The sequence below is a fragment of the Pseudorasbora parva genome, chromosome 3 (genome assembly GCF_024679245.1).
Source record: "Pseudorasbora parva isolate DD20220531a chromosome 3, ASM2467924v1, whole genome shotgun sequence".
In the NCBI taxonomy this organism is placed as follows: domain Eukaryota; kingdom Metazoa; phylum Chordata; class Actinopteri; order Cypriniformes; family Gobionidae; genus Pseudorasbora; species Pseudorasbora parva.
In genome coordinates this window covers 19826704-19850386 of record NC_090174.1, presented here as the reverse complement: position 1 = coordinate 19850386, position 23683 = coordinate 19826704, and the positions used below count along the sequence as shown (strand labels likewise).

The window sequence follows — 23683 nt, the reverse complement described above, 5'->3', positions numbered from 1 at the left end:
ATTGAACTAGAAAATAGTCATTTTAAGTTGTAAAAATATTTCACAATATTACTTTATTTTTTCTGCATTTTTAATCAAATGCAGCATTGGTGAGCATATGAAGTTTATTTCCAAAAAATGTAAAAAATCTTACAGACCCAAAATTTGAAATAGTGTAAACCTTGAAACAAATGTTGAAATACAGTAACAAAATAATGAAAATGAATACTAAAAATTAAATGAGATAACCCTGATCATTATAGATAGGCACTGATCATGTGACTCGTGTGATTATTGAGAGCTCAAGATTTTTATTTTTTATTTTTTTTTTGATCCATCTTAAATCATCCTGGACAACACCATCACAAACATTATAACATGTTTTTACAAAAACTTGTGGAGTTCATACTTCTGCTTGACATTGTCGAGACATTCAGATTTTTATTTTCCCCATTTTCGCTCAAATAGTTTTTCCGATAATATAATGTTATGACATTTTGGACACCACTGCTTGCTCATTAATCTAATGCATGTCATTTTCTTGCAGGTCTCTATGATAAATGTTTCTATGCGTCCAGCGATAGAGGATGGTTGCTTGGCATCAAAGCAGTTAGCGACCAAGCCAACCGTGACCCTCGCTTCTTCTTCTCCCTCAAGACGGACCGAGCCCACAAGCTCACCACGATTACCTCCAATGCACCTTACACGCCCAATCAATGGTCACACGTCGCCATCACCTACAATGGTCTCTTTATGAAGCTTTACATTAACGGGGCGCAGGTCGCTGTAAGCCGAGACCAGTCCGGTGAGATTTTCAGCCCACTTACCAAGAAGTGCAAGGTTCTAATGATCGGTGGCAATGCGCTGAACCACAACTACAGGGGTACGATGGAACACTTGAGCTTGTGGCATCGTGCTCTGACACAACGTGAGATCATTAGAGACATGGGACACAGTTTGGGTCAGTTTGGTGACCTCGTCTCAGCTAGTCATCCATGAGAACTTTGAGAGCATGTCAAGACGGTGGCTCACGGTGAAAGATGGCTGCTTCCCCCGATTGGAGGACTCAGATCGAAGCCTGGCAGGTGACCTCAGTGACACCGCACTGAAACCTCCAACTTGTGGACAGACCGTGTGTGACAATGTGGAGGTTATTACAAACTACTACCAGCTCTGGAGCTTTCGCAAGCCCAAGACGGTCCGCTATCGAGTGATAAATGTTTATGATGACGATGGGCGGTGGCCGACGATTACCGAACACCAGATCAACCTTCAGCACCAGCACTTGAACAACGCTTTCCGCGCCTACAACATTTCCTGGGAGCGAACCATTCACAACGTCTACAACTCGTCCTTACGTAACCGCCTAATTCTGGCCAACTGTGATATCAGCAAAGTGGGCGATGAAGAGTGTGATCCAGAATGTAACCACACTCTTACGGGCTTCGATGCCGGGTACTGTAAGAGGCAGAGCGCACGCTGCCCCGAATACAAGCAGGGCAATGGGGTTTGTGACCCAGAGTGTAACTGGGACAATTTCTATTACGATCACGGGGACTGCTGCAACCCCAACATCACTGATGTCACGAAGACCTGCTTTAATCCTGCGTCACCCCTCAGGTAATTCTCAAACAATTTCAAACCTGACAGCCACAGAATATTGCATACAGATTAATTAGTTCAACTTAATCATGCAAATATTAGGCTATATCCAGTATGGCTTAACCGGGTGAAGCATGACATGAAATAATGGTCAGAAAGAAAAAACAAACATTAATATATTTATTTTACAATGAAACATATTTTTTCACCTTTGGACCAAATCTAAATAAAAGTTTCCAGTATCATATTTAGTACATCAGGCTTTTATGGTTCATATTATGTGATATAGGAGAATTTGATATAGGAGAATATAAGTCCAAACTGAGCAAATTATGCAATTTGGTGCAGTTGCTGATTTGTTATGAGCTAAAAAGGGGGTAATACTTTATTTTACAGTATCCTTGTTACTATATTACATGTACTTATCATAGTATTAACAGTAAATAATGCATAATGTAACTAATCCTCAACCAAATCCTAGTCCTATGATAACCCTATAGTAAATAAGTTGTTAATTAATATAATTCAGAACTTAAATATACACTGTAAAAAAATATTTAGCAAAAAGTTAACTGGTTGCCTTATAATTTTGAGTTAATTAAAATTAAAATTATGAGTTAATACAATGAACATTTTTTGAGATTCAACAACCTTTATTAAAATACTATTAATATTAAAAGATTTTGTAAGCATATTGGGTAACTGTGTGTTTTATTTCTGATGACGCAGTGGAACATGCCAAATTGTGCTATTTTCATGATTTATCAATTTTTTTATGTGGTTCAGATACAAAAATATTTTGAGTTTATATTTATTAAACAAATTTCCTTATTGTATCAACTCAAATTTTTAATTTCAATAAACTCAAAATTTTAAGGCAACCAGGTTACTTACTTTTTTAAGTTAAACCAACAAAAAACAAAAAAAAATTGTTTACAGTGTATAATTACACTGTAACAATGACACCTTAAAATAAGTGAATCTGTAATATGTAATGTTGCTATGTAAATCAATGAGATCTTTATGACAGTATTACAGGCTACCAACATAAAATGCCAGCATGTCAGTTGTCACTCTATACACTGTAAAAAACTATTCAGAAAAAAAAGTTACCTGGTTGCCTTAAAATTTTGAATTCATTGAAATTAAAATTTTGAGTTTATACAATGAACATTTTTTTGAGATTCGACAACTTTTATTAAAATATTATTAAAAGATTTAGTTTAAGCATATTGGGTAATTGTGTGTTTTATTTCTGATGACGCAGTGAAACATGCCAAATAGTTCTATTTTCATGATTTATCAAATTTTTTATATGGTTCAGATACAATAATATTTTGAGTTTCTACTTATTAACAAATTTCCTTCATTGTATCAACTCAAATTTTTAATTTCAATAAACTCAAAATTTTAAGGCAGCCAGGTTACTTTTTTAAGTTAAACCAACAAAAAACAATTCTTTTTTTACAGTGTAGCTCGGAATAATATGTCTTAGTAGGGTGATATTTAACTGCTTAATTTTATGATCTGCTTAGATTTATATGTACCACGACCAGACATTTTTAGGATTATACTAAGAGTAATTTTACTTGCTAAAAAGTTAAAGCCGCCAATCATGACAGAAGGCATGTAGGAGTTGTTCAGCAAAGTTTTGATCCAGTTAATACTAATTTAGATGCTATAGACATTTGTGTTTCAACTTGAATCAGTAGGCTTTACAGTAGGTTTTCTTTATCCTTTCTTTATTTTGGACACTCTCATTTGTCATTGAACCTTGTACAACAGGTTTTTCTTCTTCTTTTGAAGCTCAAGGTTAGAAGTTCATAGCTGTTTAAAGATTTTGGAAGGGAACTCTAAGGTACTATAATTTTCATTCCTATGTGTGAAGCATTCAGCTATTTTAATTCTGTTCCATTAATGCATTATGACGTGACATCCTGAAAACATCTTAACTGTTTAACTGGAGTCAGAGTTCTGGAGCATGAATCAACGTATACAGTTTGAGGGACAATAAAACACCATGAAGGATGATTCTCTGCCCTATGGTTTGGTGCGCACTGTTTGGTGTGTCTGTACTAGTGAGTTTCAGGCCTGTGCGTTTGTGTTTCATGTATCCCCGGAGTCCGCTTTGGCACTGATTCAGAGCTCAGCAACCAATCACGTTTTACTCTGTGGGTGAAATGAACTACTCTCGTGGTGACCAGATGTGAAGACTGAGGAGATTCTAGACATAGTTCTCCTTTTTTTGTAAGCTTATAAAAGTGATTTGATAGAGTGTAAGTGGGAATGGAAACTATGTCCCCCTGGACAAACAGGGGAGCCAATCACAGCTTAAAGCAGAATCTCCAACACTATTACTTACAGCATTAGAGACTCTTCTGGGAGTCCTGCTCAGGAAAAAGAACCTTCCAGAAATATGTTGAGGTTGTGGGGGCACTGGATACTGTTGGGGTAAAGCACTGTATTTGCTCTCTGGATGGTGGGACAAACCAAAGATCTCTTTTCCACTCTTCTCCTTTCTCAGCAACAGTTCCTGTAACGGTTTTGTGACATGAGGTTTAAAAATCTGAGACTATGATGACAGTCTGGAATTCAAAATTGAATTTAAATCTGGAAATAAACACATTTTTAGAATAAAAAAAGTAAAACAAAGAAACATGAATAAATGTTATATTCAGCACTTCTTGAGTCATCAAACAAGTAATTGATCATGTGACTCAAATCATGCTGCGGAACATGATCATCAGGAAGTGTTGCTGTCATTAAAGCAAAATGGGACAATAAAACATTCAGAAATTTTACAATACAACGTTTCACTCAAATCATGCTGATAATTAGACTGGGCAAACCCAGCCTGAACTGCCAGCGATTTGATTTCGCCCGCAACTCTTGCTGGAAACCTGTACGTTAATTTATCCTGCGGGATAAATACATTTTGACCAATCAATGACTGGCTTATCCACCTGGCGTGCTATTGGCGGGATTAACACGATGACGCCTGTTGATCACGCATCTTGTGATCTGATTGGTTGAAGGACTATCGAACTGTGTACAGAGTCATTTGAATTATGCCCGTTCATCACGCCTCTTGTTGTCTGATTGGTTGAAGGACTATCCAATTGTGTACAGAGTCATTTTATTTATGCTCGTTGATCACGCCTCTTGTGAAGTAGAAAATATACAGACTCCCCAGACCAATGTTCAACCTTAAAAGACTGAGCTTGGTCTGGTGACAGCCAGACAAGCTGATAATGTAGTTTGTCATAAAATAGTATTAAAGTGTTTAAATTAAGCATTTTCACTGGTGGACTTTTTTGAAACCAACTTTATGTCTGCAGCAGATTCTTGAAAGCAAAACCGCTGATTTTCATTTAGTGCAGTTTAGTGTATTAATCAGAATAAACAAGGGCATTTAAGGACAACTAGGGATATGTGCCAGATATAAAGAGAGAGAGAGAGAGAGAGAGAGAGAGAGAGAGAGAGAGAGAGAGAGAGAGAGAGAGGAGAGAGAGAGAGAGAGAGAGAGAGAGAGAGAGAGAGAGAGAGAGAGAGAGAGAGAGAGAGAGAGAGATGCATGTCAAGGTCCAAGATGAAAGTTTTATTCTCTGGAAACAGTAACTGAATAGGGTTGAATGATTGCATATTTAATATCTGTAAATCACAACAAATTAAATATAAAAGGCATCACTTACCTTTCAGGGGTTCTATAAATTAAAATATTGGTTCCAGGATTATAACCTCATTGCATTGTGGTACTGCTCGTAAATTACATAATCATATTGCTTCCTGTCCATTTGTGGTTACAGATCCTCAGTGCACTGTATTTGTTTTTTAGTCGCTATAATTGCAGTTTGTCCTGTTAATGTTTGTGTGTGTTCGTGTGTGATGAAACTAGAGCATGTGGTCAAGCAGAGAGCACTCCAACTTGTTTGTTGCTTGTTTTGATTTGATTATGGTATGTCTGGAGAGCTTTGCCGAAGGCTGCATAACGAAGTGATTTGACATTCCTTTTTGATTGTACAAGAATGCATGAACAAAGAGTTGTGCAAGAACAGAACAATGAAATCAAATGCTGTGGTGAATATGTTTTTGCCTGGAATCATGCGGATGTCAACTTTAAAATCTGGCATTTTCATCAGACCTTTAAGTTTAAAAAAGATCAGGGTTGTTTTTCATATATGTATTCTTTCTGTAATGTATGTGATATATTGCATTGGGTTTTAGCTAATAATAACTTTTTCTTAAAGCAACAGCAAAAAAACTCAGTTAAACAGGTTTCTATCATAACAGCATTAGTGATACCGGTATGATCACCAGTGTCTCTTTTATGTTCACTAAAAATGCATTTGTTTGATCAAAAAAAAAAAAAAAAAAAAAAAAAAACAGTATAAACTGTCATATTGTGAAATATTATTACTATTAAAATAACATTTAAACTGCTTTATAGTTTTGTATATTTTAAAAACGTGATTTATTCCTGTGATGGTACAGCTGAATTTCAGCTATTACTCCATGCTGATTTGGTGTTCAAGAAACATTTCGGTACACTTTATTTTAAGGTGTCTGTGCTATAGTGTAGTTATAGATTTAAGTACTGAGTAGTAACAATTAACTACATATTCTTACTATAGGGTTTTGGTTTGTTGCATGTAATTATGCATAATTTACTGTTATCACCATGTTAAGTAAGTTAAGTAACACATGTAACAAGGAGACTGTAAAATAAAGCGTTACCAACATTTCTTACTATTTCATTGAAAACTGCTTTACATTTTTGTGAAAACCATGATTCTTTGGGATTTTTGATCAATAGAAAGTTCAGAAGAACAGCATTTATTTGAAATATAAATCTTTTGTTATTATTATACATCTTTACCATGACTTTTAATCAACTGAATGCATACTTGCAGAATAAAAACCTTAATTTTCAATATTAACTTTAGAAACCTTGTGCATCATAAACAACCACAACTTTGTGGCTGTAAACAAAAATGGATGGCAGCAATCAGCAGCTGGCTGTAAACCACCAATGACAAAGATGTAATGTTTTTAATATGCACTTTAAGCTGAATAATACCTAAAGGATTATTAGGAACACCATATGGTGTTTGACCCCCTTTCGCCTTCAGAACTGCCTTAATTCTACGTGGCATTGATTCAACAAGGTGCTGAAAGCATTCTTTAGAAATGTTGGCCCATATTGATAGGATAGCATCTTGCAGTTGATGGAGATTTGTGGGATGCACATCCAGGGCACAAAGCTCCTGTTCCACCACATCTCAAAGATGCTCTATTGGGTTGAGATCTGGTGACTGTGTGGTCATTTTAGTACAGTGAACTCATTGTCATTTTCAAGAAACCAATTTGAAATTATTCGAGTTTTGTGACATGGTGCATTATCCTGCTGGAAGTAGCCATCAGAGGATGGGTACATGGTGGTCATAAAGGGATGGAAATGGTCAGAATCAATGCTCAGGTAGGCTGTGGCATTTAAATGATGCCCAATTGGCACTAAGGGGCCTAAAGTGTGCCAAGAAAACATCCCCCACACCATTACACCACCACCAGCAGCCTGCTGTACAGTGGTAACCAGACATGATGGATCCATGTTCTCATTCTGTTTACGCCAAATTCTGACCATTTGAATGTCTCAACAGAAATCGAGACTCATCAGACCAGGCAACATTTTTCCAATCTTCAACTGTCCAATTTTGGTGAGCTTGTGCACATTGTAGCCTCTTTTCCTTATTTGTAGTCGAGATGAGTGGTACCCGGTGGGGTCTTCTGCTGTTGTAGCCCATCCGCCTCAAGGTTGTGCGTGTTGTGGCTTCACAAATGTATTGCTGCATACCTTGGTTGTAACAAGTGGTTATTTCAGTCAAAGTTGCTCTTCTATCAGCTTGAATCAATCGGCCCCTTCTCCTCTGACCTCTAGCATCAACAAGTGATTTTTGTCCACAGGACTGGCGCATACTCAATGTTTTTTCCCCTTTTCACACCACTCTTTGTAAACCCTAGAAATTGGTGTGCGTTAAAATCCCAGTAACTGAGCAGATTGTGAAATACTCAGACTGGCCATCTGGCACAAACATCCATGCCACGCTCACAATTGCTCAAATCACATTTCTTTGCCATTCTGACATTTAGTTTGGAGTTCAGGAGATTGTCTTGACCAGGCCCACACCCCTAAATGGATTGAAGCAACTGCTATGTGATTGGTTGATTAGATAATTGTATTAATAAGAAATTGAACATGTGTTCCAAATAATCATTTAGGTGAGTGTATATGTATAGTATATGCTATAATGTGACATGATATAGGATCACCCTAAGACCGCTGGCCTGGTGACAAATGGTAGACAAGACAGTATAAAAATGAGTCAAGTCATGATTGCATTAGTCAAGACCAGTATTAGGCTCATTTTCAAGCCCCTTAGACATGCTCTCAGTGTCAGAAAGATAGCGACATCCTCAGTGCTTGAATTACTAGCTGTCCGTTTTCATAGACATTATGTAGATTTTATGTAAACATGGTTGTCTCTACCAGAATTTTTCAGGAAAAAAATTCAGTTGAATTGTGTTTGCCACTCTTACAAATAACTGAACTCTCTGTGTATGCAACTGTATTAAGTGCCCAATCTGACAGTATTTAGCTTCAGGGCATGGCTTTTACTGATCACTGATGATCCAAAGTTCAAGAAAATTTCAAGAGAGGAAAGAAACTGCATAGCTTTCCTAACAGCATAGCCCAAGTGCATACCTGTTTGTCAAAGGTATACCACTGTGCCCCCCCCCCCCCCCCCCCCTCCGCTTTGTCCTGATCCAACTCAAATATTTAGGGTATCTCTATTAGCTGTGAGACTTCACTCTGTGACAAAAATCTAAGTAGCTTGGCTTGTACACTAAGCCGGCTAATAGCTGGTCAAGGACCATATCAAGGATTTGGACAGGAAAAGCACACTCTTAGCACTTTTTCCCCCTCTGGAGGCTTAAGAAACCACCAGTCTACAAAAGTGGCAACCTAAAAAAAGAGATTGAGATCTGGCTCCCTATTCATTGCATGTAACGCCACACACACATAAGCACACAACCACAAGGTCCAACCCCTGGTGTTCAGAAGTAGGTTTGGATAAAGAGTTAAGCCCTGGGGACAGAAGGATTTCCTCTTTTTAAACTGCAGCAATTAAATAGCCCTTTAACATGCCACTGTGAGGCCAGCTGATTCATTTGTGTGAGGAGGCCTTTTCATTGGGGACTTCCACTCCACCACATTAGCATCACTGGACACACACAACCTTATTCAATTTCAAGGAGAGAGTTTCAATCGTATTTCAAACATATTTGCCTCCTAAAATAAAGTGAGGGATTCATGAGAACCAAATAATACTGATGCTTTGTTGCAGCATCTGTGTTTGTGTGTCTGGCTGTCCTCATCAAATGTGACGGTACACAATTCATCTTGAGTCAGCATGAATGTAGGCCTGGGGATTCAGCTCTCAGTGTTTTTAAGCCTTTAATAGTCAATATATATATATATATATATATATATATATATATATATATATATATATATATATATATATATATATATATATATATATATATATATATATATATATATATATATATATATATACTATTACCCGATTAATCTTTATTTATGTATTTGCTCTGAAATGTCACAAAGGGCTGTTTAAATCAGAAGAATAATAATTTTGGAGCAGCTACTATTGCCACATAGAGGTACAATGTTTAATGTACAGCACAAAATATCTTATTAATTTTCGTCATATTTTTCACTGTTTATTTTACGGAGCCCCTAAGGGGACCTGGTGGTGGAGAAAAATATGAGATTGGATGAAAAATTATCAGTGCTGGGAAATCGATTAATCGCATGCTAGATAAAAGTTTGTGTTTACATAAAATGTGTGTGTACTACACTATAAAAACTCCAATTAAAATGTTGGAAGAGCAAAAAAATACGTGTCGAACTAATTTTCTTACATGTGCTTAGTTAAGAAGACACATTATATTAAGTCTGCAGAAATATATTTGAAAAACATTAAATTAATTGATATTTTCCAATCCAGTTAACATTTAGAATTGCAAATGTTGACTGGACTAAAAAACACGAATCCAGTCAATATTTTATAAAAGTAGGCTATATGGCCAACACAATATTTTAAACACAATATTTTACTATGGTAAATATATTTTTGTTTGTGCCGTTGAAATGGGCTGTTAGAAACATTTGATAATAGCCTATATCAGAATAATATTTGTGAAATTAGATGTATTTTTGATGTTTTGTTTATGATGGTGCATTATGATGAGAAGATGGATCCTACAACACTTACATATTACATATTTAATATACATATATAATTAATGAACATATGTAGTTAATTCTGGCATTTAATCTGCCTAATTTTAATGAATACGTACAAGAGCTCATTTGATTTCGTGGAAGGATTGAGATCAAAGGACTTCGCGAGTTTTACCAGAGAGGCAGCAGCAGCAATTTTGAGGGTACAGTTCACGCCAGGTAAGTGTAAATGATTCAATTTCAGACAAATATGTCGAACATATTAGGCTTGTGTGGATATTTAACGTTAGACGTGAAGTAAGAAGTAAATTAGAAGTAAATATATCCAAGGGAAATAGGGATTATTTAGACCTAAGTGATGTCAAGTTCACTCGTCATCGAATAAATGATTTACGTTACGTTAATGTGGTCTTTAACCATGTTTAAGTAATAATACATAATTTTGTGTTAAACTATAATACTATAATGTATTTTAGATTTAATCTCAGCGTGTTGTGTGCTATTTTTGTGTCCGACAAACTTTCTCTCATTAGCCAAGGTGCAATTTTTATACGAGCAAATTTGCTGAAACGTCAATATAGGTCAATGTACGCTATTTAGAGTTACGTGGTTGTGTTGAACGTGATTTTTCGTGTTCCATCTTTTGAAATTGTCCCGTAAAGTTAAGGCAACAACATAACCACGAATACTATGATAAAATGGCGCTCATTTCATCGTCCTCACAAGTGGGACGAATTCTAAACAGCTTAAAGCTACACTGTGTGATATTTTCCCCCATCTAGTGGTAAAAAGGTATATGACCTCCAGAGAATTATAGTTTCTGTTCTTCTCAATTCTGATTTCGGTTTAACTCCTACGGTGGCCGATTTATTCCAAGATTAACATGGCAATCCCCCTCTTCACATTAGACACGGTGCCATCGAGTGTTAAAACGCGAAAGGCGAAGCTTGAATTTACGGGTATATCCCTCTTTGGCTAATGTACTTTCAAGGTTGAGGGGCAACATGGCGACCAGCATTCGAACCCTCACCCGTATGTATTGTCAATGGCATATTATAAACTTACGAGAATACTTTATTACTTGAAAGAAGTAAATATACATTAATGAACACATATTTTTGAAAGAACTAAGTGTTTTTAGCTAAGAATAAACTTAAAAAAGAAACACAGTGTAGCTTTAAGAGAAAGAAAGCAACATTGCAATAGAGAAAAAAAATACTTTAGTTTGCAACTAATAAAGAATATAATTTGCTTTTTTGAAATAAATTTTTTCTCTTTCTTTCTCCAACAGGGTGTGACCAAGATATCCATTGATGCTTTGCCATCGTTGCAAAGTTTCTCATCCAAGCCAGTCAGTTCTTTTTAAAGGGATACTTCACCCAAAAATGAAAATTCTGTCATTTACCCTCATGTTGTTCCAAACCTGTATGAGTTTCTTTGTTCTGCTGAACACAAAATAAGATATTTGTAAGAATTTTTGTAACCAAGCAGATAGAGCAACCATGCACTACCATAGTAGGGTGAAAAATACTATGGTAGTAAATGGTTGCTCTATCTGCTTTATTACAAACATTCTTCCAAATATCTTATTTTGTGTTCAGCAGAACAAAGAAAATTATATAGGATTTGAACAACATGAGGGCGAGTAAATGATGACAGAATTTTCATTTTTGGTGAACTATCCCTTTAATAGCTGAAACACTGGAAAGTAGCAAGAATGCTCCACTAAATCTACTTTGACTGTGTGTGTATTTTCAAAACTAAAGGTGCATTAAAGACATTAAAGAAAAGTGACTTTGGTCTTTGGCCTTTAGGACCAAAGGGCTTTGGTCATTTTTTTTACTATTTAAAGAATTTTGAAATTAATTCTTATGAAAATGTATTGTTTTGTATGACAAATGTTATAAATGCAGATGATACAATGTGTTTTCATATGTTTTTATCCTTGCTATAACATGTTGTAATTAGTTCCACTGCAATTTCTAGTAACAATTAAAACCATTTAAAAATGAAACCCCTAATTAAAACTTTTGAGTTGAATTAATAATAAAAACGTCTCGATTAGGTATGTAACCCTCGTTTCCTGAAGGAGGGAACGGAGACGTACGTCGGACTTAGACCGACGAATTGGGATCACTTCTGGGAGCCCCTATCAGCTTCGAGATATAGAAAACGGGCCAATGAACATTGCCGTGCGTGCTTTGCACATTGCACCCCACCCCGCTGTGCGGGTATAAAGCGGAAGCGATTGCCACGCACTGTTGTTTTTCACTGAGGAGCCGAACTGTGGCCCGAACTGCAGTGATGGTACAGCAACTGTGGAGACGGGACGTACGTCTCCTTTCCCTCCTTCAGGGAACGAGGGTTACATACATAACGGAGACGTTCCCTTTCAGTTGGTCACGTTCGACGTACGTCAGACTTAGACCGACGAATTGGGATCCCTATGGAAAACGCCACAGTTACTACCACTTACAGCATCCTGCGGGAGTCCCTCGGACCCTGTCTCAATGGGCGGGGAGAGTCACACTGCCATCCCACAAGACCCAATCAGTGAACTATTGGATAACGCTGGGAAGCGTGCCCCTGGAAGCCGCTGCTGAAGCCACACTCTCCCGAAGGAGATAACGTGTGGAATTACACGTATGGACTGGCCGTGGGCAGTACTACATACGGGAGTCCCAGGGGTGGCCCCGGCCATGTTGGGCGGGGGACAATCACCGCACTGAGACGGCAGAGTGGGCTCTGCCAAGGGAAAGACATGAGCTCGCCATAGGGAGCCGTACCGTGGAGAATACACATATGGGACCGCCGTGGGGGTCACTACATATGGAACCCAGCCTAACACAAGTTCCACACTGCATACGAGTGTTAGAGCTGGCATCAGACACTCCGCCACGTCTGACTGCCACAGGGTTGCGGAGGACTCGACAGGGTTCGCCATTCTGGGGAACTTGACTGGAGCATATAAAGGCACTTATCCGTTCCATAAGGAAGGGAGTGGCACAGCAAGCCGACACTAGAACGGGCACTTCGGTGCTACCGACTATGAGAAGTGAGTACACAGGAAGATACTGGTTCTACACGCAGGCTATATAATCTAGCGAACGTGAAACACATATTTGCGTAGGCCCCAGGGCCAGCTGTGTGCCATCGCATCCGTGCCGAGGGTCCCCTTGGTCAGGGAATAAAGCAACTGGCAATGGGCCGTGTCCCAGGCGGCAAACAGGTCTACCTGTGTGGCCCCGAAGTGATTCCAAGTCAGCTGGACCACCTGGGGATGGAGTCTCCACTCTCCCGGAAGCACTGGCTGCCGTGAGGGCTCGTCGGCCGCACGATTGAGCCGGCCTGGAATGTGAGTGGCATGAAGTGACCTCAGATACTTCAGACTCCATAACAGGAGGTGGTGGGCGAGTTGCGACATGCAACGGAAGCGTAGACCACCCTGTTTGTTGATGTATGCTACAACCACAGTACTGTCCATACGGACCAGAACATGCTTCCCCTGGAGCGGCGTCTTGACACGGCTCAGGGTAAGACGAACTGCTAACAACTCTAGGCAGTTGATGTGCCATTGCAGTTGAGGCCCCGTCTGCAGACCTGAAACCACAAGCCGTTGTACGTGGCACTCCAGCCGGTGGATGAGGCATCCGTGGAGACAATCGGATGCCCGGATACCTGTTCTAGGGGAATGAAAGGTATGAAAGTACGCGTCCTTCAGGTCGATCGCTGCAGACCAATCTCAGATGCATCCAATCATGGATGCATCTGAGGATGCGTTTCTGCATTAACGTTCTGAATGGTAGCCTGTGAAGGGACCGATTCGAGAACTGCAGGTCCAAGATCGGGCCGTAACCCGCCGCTTTTCTTGGATACAATGAAGTACGGGCTGTAAAAGCCGGTCTTCAAATGGAGGGACCAGCTCGGTCGCGTCCTTTGCCAGTAGAACTGCGATCCCCGCCCGAAGTGCCGGGGCACGCTTCTTCAACACAGAGGTGAAGAGAACGCCCCTGAGCTTGGGGGGACGCTGGGCGAACTGAATCGCATAGCCGAGTCTGGTGGTGCGAATGAACCAGCGGGACGGGCTGGGGGCCTGCGCTAGCCGGGACGGGCTGGGGGCCTGCACCAGCAGGACTTACTGCACCACAGGCATACCCGCAGTGGGCAGCGCAGCGGCATGCAGGGACCCGACCCACACGGCGGGGAGGCAGCCCTTGGTGGGGTCTGCATGCTCGTGACAACACTTACCTGCTTCCGCTGAGGGGGCGAGGTACAGTGGGGAGGTCGTCTGTGGGCGTCCCGCGCGCTCCCTGCTGGCGATTGGAGAGGCGCCTGAGGGTGACAATGCATGAAAGCGTTGAACACCACCAAGCGCGCTCTCTTGGCACCCAGAGATTTTGGAAACTGCTCTTTTTGTGAAGTTTTGGGGCAGATGTTTGGGGTGGGACAGATGTAATTGTCACAAGGGAGCCCCCCGGCCCTCCTCCGGGGGGAGGAAGTGGTGCTGCTGCCACTTCCTGTCGAGCAGGATCCTCCATCTCTGAGTGGCCCGTCTCAGGGTCTCTTACGACGGCACTTGCCACCTGGCTTGGCAGCGGCCTGAGCGGGTTGGACGTCCTTCCCGTGGCCGGCCCCACGCCTACGCCCGGGTGGAGGCTGCCACTGGGCTGCGGCGGGAGCGGGGGCGGCGGTGGTCGGACGCCCTCGGCGACGAGCAGGCGGAGGTGCTACTGCCGGCGGGCAGGGTGGAGGCAGCAGCGGGCCGCCGGGGCAGGATGTGCCGGATGGCCTCCGTCTGCTTCTGGGCGGCCGAGAACTGCTGGGCAAAGCTCTCGACCGCATCGCCGAACAACCCAGCCGACGAAATAGGGGAGTCCGGGAACCGGGTCTTATCGGTCTCCCTCATATCGGCCAGGTTGAGCCTGGACCACCAAAGTGGACATTGCCTGGCCAATAGTGCGGGCGGCGGTTTTCGTCGCCCATAGGGCGAGGTCCGCCACCGTCCAGAGCTCCCGGAGGAGCTCTCGGCCAGGACTACCCTCGTGCTTGAGTGCCTGCGCTTGATGCACCTTAAGCAACGCCATGGCATGCAGGGCAGACGCGGCCTGGCCACAGGACCTGTAGGCCTTCGCGGTCAGACCGGAAGAGACTCTACAGGCCCTGGACGGGAGCTTCGGGTCCCTGCGCCAGCTAGAGGCGGACGTCGGACACAGTTGCATCGCGACGGCCCGCTCCACCGTCGTGAGACCCTCATACCCCCTGGCCTGCCCGCCATCAAGAGTAGTGAGGGGGCAGGAGCCACCAGGTCGCCCACGGGCGCTAAACGGTGCTTTCCACGACCTAATCAGCTCCTCATGCACCTCCGGGAAGAAAGGCACCGGGCGGGACGCTGAGAACCAGCGCGGCCCGTCCCGAGAAACCAATCATCCAACCTAGAAGGTTCGGGATGTGATGGAGGGTTCCACTAAAGCCCGACCTTTTCGGCGGCCCGGGAAAGCATAGCGGTCAACTCCGGGTCCGACTCGACCGTTGCCACTCTCCCAGAGGGAGGCAGTACAGGCGAATCTTCATCCCCAGAGGACTGAAACTCCCCCTCCAATGCAGCGATTGACATCTGGTCGTCCGCGGGTGCCCCAAACGACAACGTCGGCCGCGCATGTGGGGGGCCGACGGGGTCATCCGGAAGCACCACCGGTTGCAGCGCTTGTGAGGGATTAGGGTCCCGCAGAGGCTCACTCGACAGGTTTGCCCTAACCGTGATCCTCAGGTCACCCCGGCCATCCGTCAAAGTAGGTCTATTCTGCTGGGCAGGAATAGACCTAAATCGAGCTATGGGTAGTGGGACTCCACATTCCCGGAGGTAGGCGAGTCTCGGCCTAAGCGCAGAGATAGTCATGTTCCCGCAGTGAGAACACAAACTATCAACAAACGCCACCTCAGTGTGCTCTAAGCCCAGGCACGTGATACAGCGCTTGTGACTGTCAGCGGGCGACAGGGAACGATTACATCCAGAAATGCACGGGTGGAAAGACATCCTGAAAAGGACGGCACGTCAACCGTGTAGCTCTTTTTGTGAGGAAAATTTGCTCTTTTAGGTGTTGAAGCACCCAGGGATCGACTGCAGCAGAATAAACAGGTTTTGTGTGCAGCCTGTTTTCTGCTCTCACCAGAAAAAGGAACACGCCCACCGAACCAACTGTGTGTGGTGTGTATGTGTGTAGTGCAATTTGCTCAGTTTGCCGTGAAAACACCAGCTCTCTCTGCAGCAGTGAGATCGCGGTCGCGCTGTCTTGTGCCGTCTGGCCAACACAAGAGCAATTTCCCCCGGCACACGCTTTCTCTCTCTCTCTTGCTAGATAGAAGGCAGTCAGATGCTTCATCAACGCCGTTCGGCTCCGAAGTGAATGACAACAGTGCGTGGCGATTGCTTCCGCTTTATACCCGCGCAGCGGGGGGGGGGGGGGGGGGGGGGGGATTGCAATGTGCAAAGCACGCACGCCAATGTTCATTTTCTATATCTCGAAGCTGATAGGGGCTCCCAGAAGTGATCCCAATTCGTCGCTCTAAGTCGGTTTTGTCAAACGTGACTGACTGAAAGGGAACAGGTTGAGTAAACATACATTTTAAAGTTGAAGTCAAGTTTGAGCCAACTAAAAATTATTAATTCAATTAACTTTAAAAATAATTGAGCAAACGTACATTTTAATGTTGAAGTCAAGTTTGAGCCAATTAAAAAATATAAATATAGGTAACAATTTCTAGAACCAAATTGAGTGAACGTAAAAGAATCTATGGAACTTAGTTACTAAACAATAATTAGTTGAAAGCACTTGAAATTTTTTACAGTGTTGGTATAATTATTATGTATATATAAAAACACACATGTGCATGTATATTTAAAGCTGCTGTCCGTAACTTTTTGGGGTTTAAAATTATTCAAAATAATTTTTTGAGCAAGTACATAACCAGCATAAAACCAGCAACAAGCATATCTTTGCGTCATTGCGTCACATCTGTATACAGAAGGAGTCCCGTTTAGCATGTTATATTGCTCCATTTTCGATTCATCCGTTGTAAATTGCAAAAGTCTTCTGACTTCGTAGAGTCTACAGAAAGAAGAGACTTCACCCGGGCCGATATGAAAACAAGGTTAAAAAGGGCTTTTAAAGGCAGCGTTAACTCTGTGTTTTGAAGGGGCTTTTCAGCTTGTTTCCTGCTAAACAGGTAAGACATTTCAATGGTTGATTAGGCTATGTAACAGTAGCACACTTTTTCCGCATAATTCATTCCATTACAGAGTTTTCTTTGCTGTGCCCTTCTCGTTTTGCTATGTGCGTTATGGTAAACATCAATTATTTTGTGCTATCTCTGAGAGGAAGCAGTTCGCCTCTACTCCACATTACAGAAATGGAAACTAAACTACTGGTAGCCCTAATGGACATTAAATGTAGTCACGCATTGCTGATGATTAACATTTTGAAAAAGTATAATTTGCATGGTTTGACGTGATATGATAAAAACGATCGTCAGATTTAATCATCGTGATTTATTGCAATGCTTTTCCCCCCTTAGTTGGTCAGAACAAAATTGATTGTTAGCTACGTACGTGTTCAGTTGGCATCATTGTGTCGGTCATACTTTCAAACAGTAGAGTCTGTGTTTCTGAATTACAGTATCCACACCGGAGCCGCACATTCTCCTCAAAACATTGGATTCCTCTGTGCTGTGCCGACCGAGGAACGTCTCACGTAAAGTTGATAATTCTGTGAATAACTGCAATTGCAATTTTCGAACAGAGATGGCGACAAAGAGGAAAAGCTACGAACTGCAGCTTTAAGAAAAATATGTTATAATAATATATCAAAAATTTATATTTCTATATAAGATAAAATATATACAGTATACACATGCAAATATTTTTAAAATATATACATGAAGGATTGTGTACAGGTGTCCAAATTGAATTTCTGTGAATTGATGCAATTTAATTCACAGAAATTCAATTGGCCAACTGAAAAATTTAGATGTGATAGTGTGTAGTACACACATATATATTATGCAAACACAAACTTTTATTAGGGATGTAATTAATCACAATTGATCTCGATTAATCGATTGCCCAGAGCTAAACATTTTATTTCAATGCTTTTGCGTTCACTCAACAAAGTTTTGCATTGTATGGTGAAAGTATTGCATTCCCCAGAGAAACTTTACGTTTGTTCGCAAAAGCACTGAAGTATAGTATTTCCTCCCACCTCATATTATCACAAAAAAATTGCAAGCGAATATAAATGCATATGAACATAAAAGCATTGAAATATTTTTTTTGCAAAAAGTTTTGTGTGAGAACGCAAATGCATTGAAATATTGAGAGGATTTGTATGGATTCTGAATGTTTTTTTAAGCCTCAACAGATTTGTGTGTGTGTGTGTGTGTGTAGGTGTGTGTGTGTGTGTGTGTGTGTGTGTGTGTGTGTGTGTGTGTGTGTGTGTGTGTGTGTGTGTGTGTGTGTGTGTGTGTGTGTGTGTGTGTGTGTGTGTGTGTGTGTGTGTGTGTGTGTGTGTGTGTGTGTGTAATAAAATATTACAATTATAAGTAAATTAATTTCCATTTTATTAAATTTGATAAATGTCTTAAAAAACGTTTGTTTTTTAATATATTAGACATATTTCTATAGCAAATGACAAAATCTGGACGTAACGGAGGATTTAGGAATATACAGTTCAGAAATGAATGTTTTTAAAGACTTTGTGCAGGTGTTTCCTGTGGAAAACAGTCCCAGACATACATGGGAATATTCTAAAGTTCTACATTGCGCTCATTCTTCTGAGAGGCTACAGTGAAAGTCTTGTTTACTGTATTCTTTTCATAAAAAATGTTTCATCTATTTCAGTTCTCTTTTCTTCATATAAAACAGCCCCTGTTTTTCATAGACCTTGCATAAACGAGTCATCCTCTCGCCTAGTCCCTTTTATGGTAACTGTCTGTGAATTATATTATTCCTGTAGAGGTCAGCTACAAAATATCCCACGAGCCTGTGAACTTCACGCCTGGTTGTGCATGATGCTAATTGTATAGATGATTGATCACTCCTCTTATGTACTTGGAGCTGATGAAAAGATCCCTGAAAGGCTGAGAAAATTATAGCCCTCTCAGCCAACTGGTGAACACTGCCATGCCAACCCGCCCCGAGCAGCTCTACGCAAAACCACACTCAGTACATCTGGATGTAAGGCCGTCTTTACTGATTCAGATGAATAATACATGGGTGTAAATGGATGAAGCCATAATCACGCATTTAATAGGCATTAAATATAAATGCGTCAACACACCACTTGGAGCACTCTGAGTGCAGCCAGGCGGAACTGATCAGCAGTGACGTCTGCCCCCCCTTTTCTCGTTTAATGGACAGCCTTCCCATGACACAAGCCTGTACTGTACATGTCGATATGTAGATGTGAATGGGCTGACCTCTTTTAAGACGTTCTGTCCTGTGAGATTGGCACCAGACTATTTTGCAGACTATTCTGGCATTCGTGAAGGTGATCACCACGAATGTCAGCCTAGTGATTCATTATGTGGCTTCAAACGTTGTACTGCCAGTGTCACCCACTTCACTACTCAGCAAAAAACCCTCAAATGATCCTGAGCAGCATTGTGCAATACATGACCACTGATGCCTGCATACTTTGGCTGGACGTATGCATACTTTGGCCTGCTGTTTTTGTAGTAGGCCTACGTCCACATCTGATTCGTGTTGTGTTTTTGTAAGTAAGCCAGTGGATTAAACTTAATTGAACTCAGATTAGGTGGCTTTGACCTACAGTAGTGGAACTTTTATTAAAGCAGAGGCCTGCGTTTTAAAAAACAAGCTCTTTTTGCACTTACTCTATAGCTGACTTATTCATCTCGCCATGAAACTCCCTGACCCTCTTTCCCCCTTCTGTACAGCCAAAAAGCCAGCCAAATATTTTCATAGGAAATAATGAAATTCCTGAAATTATTAGGAGGGAAACCTTATATCATCTGTTCTCCTGAGCTGGCTTCCACAGTTTCACAAGCTAACCTCTGCCTCCTTTTGATTTCTGTTCTTTTTTTCTTTTTTTTTTTCAAAAGGATGACGTCATTCTATGACACACACACACACAAACACACACACACACACACACACACACACACACACACACACACACACACACACACACACACACACACACACACACACACACACACACACACACACACACACACATACACACACACACACACACACACACACACACACACACACACACACACACACACTCACATGCACGTGGTGTATATAAGTTATAAGAAACTGGCACATGTTTTTAGCTAGTTTTTACATTATATATATAGTAAGTATTTTGACAGCATATTGTGCCTATTTTTTGGGTATTTAAAAAATGTTAACCAACATGGTTTATAAATATAAACTGTGTTTACTAGACTTATTCATTTAATATTTATGTTACTTTTTAAATTGGATTATTCATATTTAATTACATTTTTATTTAATATTTCTTTAATATTATTATTATTTTTTTATAAAAAATAATTAAAGGATTAAATAGGATTTTGGGAATAAATTAATAAGAATGGTAAAAGAAGGTCTAATTGTAGTTTTGAAGTAATCAATGTAAACTATTTGCAACAAAAAAAAATCTAAATCTCGTATATATCCAATATGTCAAAAACGCGAAATGTTATTTGTCCCGTTGTATTATGAATTTCATGAATTATGATAACATACAACAAAATTTCATAAAACATTGAGTAGTTTGCATCACTAGTTTACTTTCGGTCACTGAACATTTCTATCATAAAAGAGTTGTCTAATACTTACATCTTTCCACAAACTCTCATTGCGTTGTGACAGTGACAGTAAGATCCGCCTTCTTTGATTTGACTGGCCATCTCAATCATTTTGACATTGGCGTGCAGTGTGGCATATCTTGCCTAAAAATGTAATCACTTAAAAAATATATTTTTTTAAACTTTGTGATCCTAACAATAAAAAGCTTTGCTCATTCTAGACTAAAATGATAAGATCAAGATAAATAAAATGAGAATTTCTATTTTGAGTTGTTTTCTGAATGTGTGGAATGAGGCAGGTTATTTGAGACCTTTACCACACAAGATGTTTCCACGCTGTGCTGCATCTCGTTGGCAGCTGTGTTAGCTTGTAACGTCACCACCACAACTAATCATCAATGTTCTGCCTAGAACATCACACTCTCAGCCTTGTTTGTTCATATTTGACCAACATTATCTACTGCTTTGCTTTCCTTCACACAGAAGTTGTATTAGATGGGTCAACTGTAATATGTCAACTGTAAAATGTGATATATACATATAATGACTTAAAAACACCTCTTCTATGGTGAATATGTTTTATGGTATAGTTAATATTTGGAAATTTAAAAGATATAATTTATACCGATGACTGTATAAAATATCAGTTTATTTATTTAGACAATTCAAGGTCGCTTAGTGTAAGCGTAGGTTGTGAAATGTCATCATTCTTTGATCCAGATGTTGACTGAACTGAGCATATTGTGCCAGATTGGTACATGGGATGTACAATAACCAACATGCTTTAGAAATATATTTTGTGTTTGATTGGAAATGTGGTCTAATACTTAAACCCAGACGTGTGTTTACTGGAATTGCTCTTCTTTTGAACTGTCATGAGGCTTCTAGTGTTTCTCTTTTATGACAGTGAGTGATGACTTTACAAGACATAGTGCCTTGGTATAAGGCTTACAAGAAAATAAATACCAGGAAATGGTCATCCTGTCTCCTAAGCCTGCGTCTTCCGTGGAAGGTTAATACATCAAAAAGCACTACAAAGTAATACATACATTTTCATAATGTCTCGACTAACCCTGGGTTTAGCAGCATGACAACAGATACCATGTTTGATTGGTCCTCACGGTGAACTGGCTAGCAGATGTTGCTCTTAAGATGAGGAATGAGACCTGGCTGTGCTTTTTTTTTTTTTTTTTTTGTCTCATTGAATAGTGGAGGTGGGTGTTTACTACATTTAAAAGTTTTGGCGGTATGAGCTCAGCACCGCTTGTATAAAAAAATGTTTCCAGCATTTTTCAAAAGGGAAATGTTTTGAGAGAATTAAGTGGGGCCTCCCACGTAAAGACAGAGGAGGTTAGCGGGGAGGTGATATGAAATACTATACGTCTGCGCAAATATGAATATATGCATGGTTACATGCTGTTGTACTTATGGAAATGTATGTCTCCAGCAAGCCAGCATTCATCACTCCAGCGAGGCTTGTCTTTGTTTGACTTGCATGACAGTTATCACTGCAGGGGAAAGGCTTGCATGGGAATAAAATACCCAGTGTGTTTGAGGTGAAATAATAAGCATTTTAAGGGGGACGTGTTTGGGACTATCCAAATGACACAATGCATTCCTAACTAGACAGGGCCAATGACCTCTGACCTTAGCGCTGGCTGCAGAGCGGGCTCAGGTTTCCTTCCAAATACAAACTCTGTGTGACAGCCTCACCAGGGCCATTAAATTACAGGGCACTGTTTCTCTTGACAAACATTTACACGCATGCTCTTTGTGTATTTTCTGTATTTATCCCGAGACTGTTGTATTTTATTAAAGGGTTAGTTCACCCAAAAATAAACATTCTGTCATGAATTACTTAACCTATTGTCGTTCGACACCTGTAAGACCTCTGTTCATCTTCGGAACACAAATTAAGATATTTTTGTTGAAATCCGATGGCTCAGACAGGCCTTCATTGACACCAATGTCATTTCCTCTCTCAAGACCCATAAAAGACACTAAAGACGTCGTTACAAAGTCCATCTCACTACAGTGATTCTACAATTATTTTATGAAGCGATGAGAATAGTTTTTGCATGCAAAAACAACGAAATAACGCAACCCAGGCTCATTGGAAATATGTGACTCTGCCTACATCTTTGCAACACCCGAAATAAGTACCTCCAGGTACGTTTACCTTCACTTTTTGGGTGAACCGTCCACCGGAGGCGCTCCGCCAACCTGATCTCACAGAATGAATATTTGCACACAAAACCATTCTCGTCGCTTCATAAAAAAGTATTGTAGAGCAAAGTATTGTAGAGTTTGTAGAGCAACTGTAGTGAGATGGACTTTTTAACGACGTCTTTAGTCTCTTTTATGGGTCTTGAGAGAGGAAATGACATTGGTTTCAATGAAAGCCTGTCTAAGACATCGTATTTCAACAAAAATATCTTCATCTGTGTCCTGAAGATGAACAGAGGTAGCCTGGATGCCGGCCAAACTTAGCCCCGCCCACAAAATGTTTAGGTCGGGTGGTTCGATCTGGCCTTGATCCATAGAGGAGTAAGTATCTCCGAACAGAAACTCTCCAATGAAATCATCAGGGCGGGCTTTAGACGTTTTTTTTAGACTTTACAACACCTGCAAAGATCGTTTATTTCAGCGCACGTGCAGACAGGGTTGCCAAGTTTTTACAACAAAACCTGTGTTGGTTTTGTTGAAAAAAATTTTTTATTTTGGCAAGGTTGCCTGCTAAAATTCACACTCATTGGTCTATATATCACATAATAGCCACTTAAACCCGCGGACATAGAAAACAGCCCGTGGAAAAGAACACGGACTTGACAACACAGTGCAGTTGAGCTCTGTTGACATTTGACAATGCGTCGCTTCGTTGATTGGTTGTCGGTCTATCCAATTGATGTCTTTCCTGGTTCAGTTGAAACACGCCCCATA

General features: G+C 40.7%; 1 protein-coding gene across 1 annotated transcript in view; it reads left to right on the top strand.

Annotated features, from left to right (window-relative positions):
• pappab (pregnancy-associated plasma protein A, pappalysin 1b) overlaps positions 1-23683 on the top strand; it is a 148012-nt gene that overhangs the window by 5761 nt on the left and 118568 nt on the right. The window contains 2 exon segments of the mRNA XM_067438025.1: positions 527-957; positions 959-1599. Coding sequence (XP_067294126.1) covers positions 527-957; positions 959-1599 — 1072 coding nt within the window.